Below are 9,038 nucleotides of genomic sequence, written 5' to 3' on the forward strand. Positions count from 1 at the left end.
CAATATTCTGTTTTGCAATATTTCATTAGCAATCAACACCAGCATCAGAAAGTGCACGTTTATTAGGTTACCTCCCTGGAATCTTGGTTTAGCAATAAAACAATTCTGCTTCTGTGGTGATTTTTTTTTTCATCAGCTCTTGAATTTTTGGTATCAGAATAGCTAGATCAATAAAACAAAAGTTGGGGGGAAACATTCTTTCTGATTGATTCAGCTGCCATTTTGGTATTTTGCCTTAATAGGGCTACAAGCAACTGAATCTATTATTTTATTCCCCCCATATATTAATACACTAACATCATACTTCTAGGGATGCTTTTGACCACTTGTCTTTTAAAGGCCTGATACAAATCAGAAGGCGTAGGTAGTTTTGGGTGATGGTTCATTTCATCTGTGCCAAATTAAAACCAGAAATGAGCACATTCTTCCCTATATGATTTAACATAATTTTAAATACTACTTTTAATAAGGTTGATGTAGGGTTCTTCATGAAGGTGTTTTGTCTTCACATTAAGTTCATCTGATCCTTATTGCCACCCAGTAATAACTTCTCTTTCAATCTTTGCTCTCCTACCTTGAACTTCCCACTAGACATTCCCAACATTTCCACAAGTCTCATAATTGTCTTAAACACCAAGTATCCAAAACAGCCATGTGACCTCCTCCCTCGAAACAGCTCAGATCCCAAATTCCTGATTTCTGTTGATAGTACCATCTTTCATTCGCACATATGCTATAGCCTCAGTCATTATGATAGACATGTCTCTCTCTCTCTCTCTCTCTCTCTCTCTCTCTCTCTCTCTCTCTCTCATCTCCATGTATCCATCCAGTCATCACCAAATCTTCAGTATTTCTCAGGGATACTGAGTTAAGAAGGTATAAGGGGCAGATCTCTGCTGAGAGAATTAACTTTTGCATATGACTTGCCTATACCAAAACTTCCAGAGGGTTTCTGATTAATATGAGTTGCAATTTAATTTGTTCCCCTTTATTCATAATTCAGAACCTTGTTCTCCAGCTCACCAGCCCCCTGAGACCACTACCATGAACTAGTCAGAACTCAGACCCACACCCACAACATTTGCACTGAGCTTTGTTGTTGTTTTGTTATTGTTGTTTTTGCCAGAGCAAAAGTTCGCCCATCCCCTCTTACTTTTTCTAACCGATCACAATCTTATTTGTCATTTAGTTCTAATTTTAAGACCATCAATTCAGCAGCTGATTTTCCCCAGTTCTGACCTTCCGTTTGTAGGTGTGCCTCTTTTCCCAGTGTCCCGTGCCTATCTTGCCTAACTCCCAAAGTCAGGCACCAGGGTTTGCATTGCTTTTGTTTTCTTCACTGTGCCTTGCACGATGCTAATAGGCACTCATTGTTGGACAAATACTTGCTAATTTTAAATTAAAGGGAATTGAACCAATTGTTTTCTTTGCTTGAGGTTGGTTATAACAGGTTGGAAAAATGTTATGTTTAATCTCCATCTCTTCTCATGTGTTTATGGACTGTTTTATAGCCAAGAAATAAAATTCAGTATAACATAGGCCTAACTAATGTGGAGGCCTCCTCTGCTGGGCAGTCTACAGAATTCAAACACGCCAGCTGGATCACACTGCTTTTCAACTGGCTCTCCCTTCAGGGAGGGGAGAACAGGCAAAATGCCTCAGGCTCTGAGAGTGGGAATGGTGTGCTTCCTTCCAGAGTAGAAGCTTGTGTTCCCCCTGCAAATGCAAATCTTGCCATGAGGTTATAGCCACAGAATGTATAAATATCATTAGAAATCTAGAGAGGGATTTTTCCCTAGAAAAATATTGCAAACTTAAAAAAGCCAATAGGCTAGGGTACAATTTGGTATAATCCCCTGGCCAACGCCTGCCTGTACTTGGATGGTGGTTCTGGGGAAAGGAATCATGGGACTTTCTCCAGCTCACATCTGGCAGGTCATTGGTAGATTGCATTAAAGTTCCACACGTGTGTTGCACTCTGTGCTCCACTGGGACGTTTCATCTCATCCAGAACCCAGTGAAGGGTCCTCTCATACAGAAGCTGCCACGGGGAGCCTGCACAGCGGAAGTGGGCAGCTTACACTGAAATCGAACAGAATGCCCGTTGGCCTGGTTATGTGATGGAGAGTTCACTGGGGAAGTGCAGCAGCCTGCCTTTGGAGCTGCCACGCCCTGAGCCAGCAACAGTGCACGGAGAGAGCATTAGTCTCTACTGAAGCCACCGGCTCCTACGGAATCCAGCTACATTTCTTCATCTTCTCTGCTGCCACCCGGGTTGGACAGTGAGAGTTGGGTCCCTGTGCAATGCTCTCAGAGGCAGTGGACTGTTCTCACCTCCTGTAAAAAAGAAGGACAGTTTTAAACATCCCCCGTTTTGCTGTAGGAGTGTGAAAACAGACTTCTGCTTCATTTTGCTTCGGGGGGATTCTGATCTATTTGTTTTGTGAGATGGAATGTTTTCTATGGAGATATGTTTGGCTCATAGAGGCATTGTGCTAATCAGTTTGTTACTGGCTCAAGGCTCAAGGTTCTCATGTGGGATGCTTCAAAGGCCAATATTCAAAACGTCAGAGTTTGGAGTAAGTAAAGGTTTATTGATGGAGAAGATGCCAACTGGAGAAGATGGAGGGATGCCTTATAGCTTCTGCAAACCCATCTTAAGAGAGCCCAGATTTCAGGCATCTTTTATGTCATGAGAAGGAAGGAGGGGCAGGGCAAGAGGTGTGTGTCATCCAGGCACCAGCAGGGACCCAAGGAAGAGCACGAAATCTCTAAATCTGTTTGTTCCCCTGCTGCTCTGATCTGGTCTTGAGGCCCCGAAATCTTTACCAAAAGCTCCAACCTCAAGCAGAATTCCTCTGATAATTAGCATATCTGGAGCAGGAGCTGTTCACCTGAAGGCCAAGGGAGAAATGCAGGCTAGAACGAAGGGAGTCGGAGAGAGCCAGAAACCCACCCTGGGAGAAGTGAAGTTCATGTGCAGGCCATGGGAAGAGGTCAACAACTGTTCACCTGAAGCAAAATTCACAGGTGTCTGGCATCTGCAAGTCTCTTTGAGTTGTTTGGAGAGGTGACTTGCAAACCAGTGAAAGCACCCTTCTGAGAACCACACACCTCTTTTTCTCTCTACTCAGTTAGGAAGCAAAACACTGGCCTGCGAATTGGGAATCTCTGCTGCAACCGGACATCAAGAGAGGTGTGCCCCAGAGGCTCCTTTCCCTGCCACCAAGCGCATGAGGGATGAGGGCTGAAACGAACTCTTTGCGAGGCAGCTCCTCAATGCGTTCCCTACTTAAAAGAATACTTAAAAAATAAACATTTAAAGGAAACATCCCATTACCAACAGGATGGCATTTTCAGCCTAGAACATATTTGTCTTTAGCCTTTTTCTGCATTTCTGCTGAGGCTTCAGACTATTCACCAAGGAGCAGAGGACCTACGGGCAGATGCTCAGAGGTTCCATTGGTACCGTACACGGGAATGAGGCAAGGACATTGGGCAGAGCGTTCCAGGTTAGGAATTTAAAACGTGGATGTCATAAATCTCACAGCTGGTCAAGTGGTGGAGAATTAAGATACACACTCGGTCCTCTGAAGGACTCCCTGGGGCAGTGTATGAGCGGTTTTCCTGCATGTCGGCACACAAATCCGTATTCAGACGGTGTATGTAGAGATGTGTTTTCTTAGAATTTTTTAAGAGCACAAAAGTATATGGAACAGCCCTAGCCGGGTTGGCTCAGTGGATAGAGCGTCAGCCTGCAGACTGAAGGGTCCTGGGTTCGATTCCGGTCAAGAGCACATGCCCAGGTTGCAGGCTTGATCCCCAGTAAGGGGCATGCAGGAGGCTGCCGATCAATGATTTTCTCTCATCATTGATGTTTCTATCTCTCTCTTCCTCTGTGAAATCAATAAAAAATATATTTAAGGGGAAAAAGCATATGGAACAAAAACAATGGTGGGTTACCCACTGTCTGAAAATGAAAGTATAGACCCTGAGACATTGTATACCGATTCAGAATTATGCAGCCATTCTCGGGGACCACGCCATCCCATTACCCATGAAAACATTCTTGTTCATAATTTCTGCCTGGTGCGGGGTAGTGAGCAGCGCTGTTTCATTATTGCCGAGAGTGTACAGTCACCAGCATGAGGCCAGGACGGGTCCTGGTGGAGCTCCGCGTGTGATGATCAGGTGCCTCAGTGATTTCAGGGAGATATTGGCGTTAGTTGTCAGATGTAGCAACAGCTCTCCAAAGGGTGGTCTGCTGAGTTCACTTTAAATCAGCCCAAACCTGCCCCTTGGGAGGTCTTGGAAGTGGATGCCTTGTTTATTTACCCCACAGCTTATTTCCACCGGGCAGAGGTGGATGCTGGCCAGGCATGCTGATCTGCTCCGCCATTCATCAAACTGGAGGGTCAAGGTGTGGCCACACGTGGGATTCCCAGTGGCTAAAGGCATGAATGGACCCTTCTCCTTCTGTGAGCCTTTATTCCTCCTAAAACTCCTTAGATCCCCAGGAGGATGCTGGGGAGGCCCCTGAGGCAGGACACAGGTTCTGTTTTCTTTTGCTTCTCTCCTTTCTGCCGCCCTCCAGCTAAACCTCCTTAGGATGGCTTGTTAGCATGGTCCTGGGTATTGTGAGTGTTCATTGAGCTCTTTTGTTCACTGGGAAACACACTAGAGAACTTTTATGATTACAGTAGGTTGTTTTACTTTTCATTTCATGGCCCTGTGCTTGGTGACGCTGATGAAAGGTTTTTGTATTTCCTGGTTCCATTAAAGCAAACCACACTGGCCCATTATAGGAACAATGCGTGGGGGTCATTTGTCGTGGTGTGGTTCGATGGCTGCGGGCCAGGATATGAAGATCTCTAGTGTCTGCGTGACTCCTGAGGGCAGCACCCATGGGGAGGAAAATGTATTACAACCTGCTGTTGGCTCCCAGGAAAAGAATGACTGTGAGACTCAGGGACCCTGGAAGATGGCTAGGGTTTGCTCCAGAACTGCCATGCGTGTCAGCTCATGTGTGATTTCCACAGCCTTTAAACGGCACTTAGTGATCGTGGTCTTCTTGGCGTTGGCTTCATCTTCTGCCTTTTTGTGTGATTGCAGGTCCTACAGGTATGGATCTCTGGAAGCTGCTGTTGACCTTGGCAGTGGCTGGCTCAAGTGATGCTTTTTCTGGGAGTGAAGGTGAGTTCTCTGTTCCCACCGGCAGCATTTTGAAATAATAGTGAACTTTATTTGTTAAACCTAAGTTCTTGGTATGATGTCATCAGAATGCGTTACGTTTTAAGTAGTGGCAAATAGGAAATGCATCTTTGGAATCATAAACTCAGAGGACTTTTCTGTGGGTGTTTTACAGGAAACACAGTGGCCAGCTTTGGCATCTGGTGTTTTCACATCAAAAATAAATGCCCCCAAATCATGCTGCAAGCATTTATCTGAAGGCAAACCAGGTCTCTTGGTCCTCGGGCTCCGGGAAAGACGCTGAATTACACTGAGGGGTTATTAACCTACTGATCACTTAGCTCCTGTGTGATTAAGGATACCGTAGCCTATTTGCAGAGCTCAGGATTAAAGCCTCTTAGTCATATTCTCTGAGAGTGGAAATTGCAGGTTTCAAATACATGTTGCCTCTTACTCTCTGGGTGGTGACCATCTGGCTAAGTTTGAAGGATGAGACACCTGAAATAGTGAATAAGACACTCAGAAATAAAGACGCCCGGACCTGCTTGGCCATCCCTGTAGTTCTTCCTGGTTTTACCCGTTTCCTGGTGGAAAGTCCATCTATGCAAACATATGTCTCAGAGCAGAAATAACTGGACCAAGAAAGGGTAATGGAAGGAAGAAAGAAGAAGTTTTCTGCCCAGAAAGAAAACTGTGCTCAGAAGGCGTTGGGGAGCTTCTTCAGAGATTGTCTTGTACTTGATGTTTTCCCGGCTTGGGCGTCTGCAGAGGGAACAAGCCATCTCTGTCTCCCAGGCTTGTGGCGCCACATGCGGTGGCTGCTTTAAGAGTAGCTGAGCCCCCCTGCTCACCGGGCAGCTCCTGTTGAAAATGAGTTTCAGAGCAGAGGTGGTGCCCTCAGAAGTCCTCCCTGACCTTTGCGCCCAAAATAAATCCATAGTACTGAGCTGCTGAGGGCGACCAGGGTAACTAAGAACACAGGCAAGGTAAAATATGTTACTTTATCTCTTAAAGCAATGGAGAAACATTTATAGAAAAGCAGTCATAATTGTTTGAAATATTTTTGGGTCTCTCTGGTGTCATAATGTCAACATTGTGCAAGTCAGACATGGAGGGATCCCAGGCCGCGTTTCAGCAGCTTTTCCCAGGGCCGGCTTTAGCCCCTGGTTCCGAGCCAAGGCATTACAGCTGGGCCCCGCGCTGTTCCAAAGTCACGGCGCTTTACTCTCGACTTTCTTCATTAAGGTGACTTTCACGCCACTGGGCAAGGCTTGAGGAGTTTTAAAAACCTGTAAAATGGAAAATATGGCAAATGAAATCTCTAAAGATGTATCTTTAAAAATGTATCCCCACTGAAAGATGAACTCAAGTTACACTTTTGACCTAGAAAAGCTGCAAAGAGCCTCTCTGTCAGCGGCTTTGACATTTTAGCTTGGACATAAACCTTTAGCTTCATGAGGAAAGTGGAGAAAACAGCACCATTAGCTGGCTCCGTGTTGCCTTTTGGTTTTGCTTTCTGGTAGTTTTAGGTTTGCGTTGTTTCTGCGTTTGGGAGGAGCAGGGCATGAGAAAATGCAATGCTTGATAGTAAACACCAATCCGGCAGCCAGCCAACACTTGCACATGGTAAGTAATTTAGCAAAGGGACAGATTTCTTCCTGCTCCTTTTTCCTCTGAGTGGGCTAACCAAAATCCCTTTGAAGTGTGTGGCTACTCCAGAATTCTTCCTTAAAACAGCCTGGGGATTGTCAGGGATGGTGCCTGATGTTTCTGTAAGGAGGTGTGGATGGGCGTGTTTGAGCATGAGTGTGCCGATCTGGCCATTTATCTGATGGATTTAACCGAAGCGATCACATGACAGAACGAGGATTAAATGTCAGATAACAACCATGGGCCATGTGTTTCTTTCTCTGCCAGGCCGGATTGTAGTCAAATCATTTTATTTTTATTTCCTCTCTCATTGAATAAGGTAGACTAAAAATACAGGTGAGGATGGAAAAAAACAAAACAAACTCTAGTGTACTTCACCACCCATTCATTTGAATTCCATTTGGTCAGTCAGAGATGTGCTCTGCTGGCTGAGGGACCTGGGAAGCGGCAGCTGGAGAAAGGCGCCCGGGAGCTGGTGGGAGATGACAGATGTGTGTGCCTGGGGAAGGTTGGCACGTGAAGTGTTGAGCAGGGATTTTCATGCCTGGGCAGATGAGCAATTAGGAATATACTGGCCCTGAGAGGCTTTTTTATTAAGTCTAATTGCCCTATGGGAAATTTAACAAGAACTAAACACTGAACAGTGCCACCATTGTCTTAGCTCGTGTTGCAATAGATGCTCTCTCGTCTTTCATCCTGCACATTGGTCTCTCCTCCTGCTCCTCACGGCAGGTTATAGTCTCGGGGAGATTTCTTATTCCAGAATCAGAGTGACCGGCAGCACCTCATTTCCAGGGACCTTCACGGAGTCGAACTGTCAACTGGCCGCTTCAGAACTGCCCCTTCTGGGTGATGAGTTTAATGAGGAATATGTTTACAGATTTGATGGACGGAAATTTTCTTCCGAGGAGTGCCTGTTATACATGAGTCTCATCTCTTCAATTTCAGTTAACCCACCCCTGAGCATCCCCTTTGCTGGATGCTCCCCCCTCAGCAACCCCAGGAGGGAGCTGGCCTGCCTGGAAAGTTCATCTAGTCAGGACGTGAGGAACTCCTAGAAATGAATGAGAGACTGTGGAGCTTGCAGGGATGGTGTGAAGGGTGCTAATGGTGAAGGTGCTCTGAAAAAGAATCAAGGTGGACCAGACTAGTTAGTTCAACAAATTCGATGTACAGATATTTTTTCAGAGCTTTCTGTTTTCAAAGATTGCACTTAGGGCTCTGAGGAATACAGTGATTCTCCCCTCAGGAAATTTACCATGAGTTAGGAGATAAGGATATACACAAAGAATTACAGTAGGGCCCTGCCAGTGTGGCTCAGTGGTTGAATGTTGACCTATGAACCAGGAGGTCACGGTTTGATTCCTGGTCAGGCCACATGCCCAGTAAGAGGCATGCAAGAGGCAGCCAGTCAACGATTTTCTCTCATCATTGTTGCTCTGTCTCTCCCTCTCCCTTCCTCTCGAAATCAACAAAAATATATTTTTAAAAGAATTACAGTAGGAGGCAATGTTGATTAACTATGGAAATAGTAGCCCAAACTGCAGCCTTTACGTGTGAGGAGAGGAAGGTCACTTCCGGCTGTACCGAAGTAAAGAGAACTTCACAGAAGCTGGGATATAGGAGAAGCTGATATGATAAGGGAGCAGCAAGGACAGACGTGTGCAGGAATCGACACGAGGTGACACAGAGAGCAGGTTCTAGAGTAGCTGGGTTTCTACTCTGGACAGGGTGCTGTCCCAGGCAATGCACGGTTCCTGTTCACACATTCAGTATCCAACAGATACGTTTTGAGCCTCTACTTTGTGGAAGGCATAGGATTAATTTGGCCAGAGCGTGTGGTCCATGAGCACTGTATTTGTAACTGTTCCCTTTGGAAGTAAACTTAGGTCAATAGATTGGAGTTAAATTACAGAAGGCCTACAGGTGGTAAAAGCTTCGTGGAGAAGGTAAGACTTGCTGGGCCTTCAGCATGGCTAGTATTTGGAGAGGAAGAGACGAGAGAGGAAGTGTATGCCATATCCTGCAAGTCATGGTTTTTCTCAGAGTTGTAGGCCAGCCAAAAGTGCTAAGCTCATGATAGAACATTTGTGTGTATGTGTCTAATATTTATATACAGCATATATAATATTTACATATAATATATGTATATGTGTATGTCTATCCATACATTATATATAAATATTATATTAAATATT

At 45.3% G+C, this 9,038-nt stretch overlaps 1 protein-coding gene across 3 annotated transcripts in view; it reads left to right on the forward strand.

The window, feature by feature from the left end:
* The window catches only part of GHR (growth hormone receptor), a 200,700-nt gene that overhangs the window by 83,561 nt on the left and 108,101 nt on the right, over positions 1-9,038 (forward strand). For all 3 annotated transcript variants that reach the window (XM_015571011.1, XM_006774555.2, XM_015571012.1), the window contains one exon: positions 5,113-5,193. In XM_015571011.1, the coding sequence (XP_015426497.1) occupies positions 5,124-5,193 (70 nt within the window). In that variant the 5' untranslated portion in view covers positions 5,113-5,123. The remainder of the gene's footprint in view (positions 1-5,112; positions 5,194-9,038) is intronic.

Source organism: Myotis davidii, unplaced genomic scaffold, assembly GCF_000327345.1.
Source record: "Myotis davidii unplaced genomic scaffold, ASM32734v1 scaffold348, whole genome shotgun sequence".
NCBI lineage: Eukaryota > Metazoa > Chordata > Mammalia > Chiroptera > Vespertilionidae > Myotis > Myotis davidii.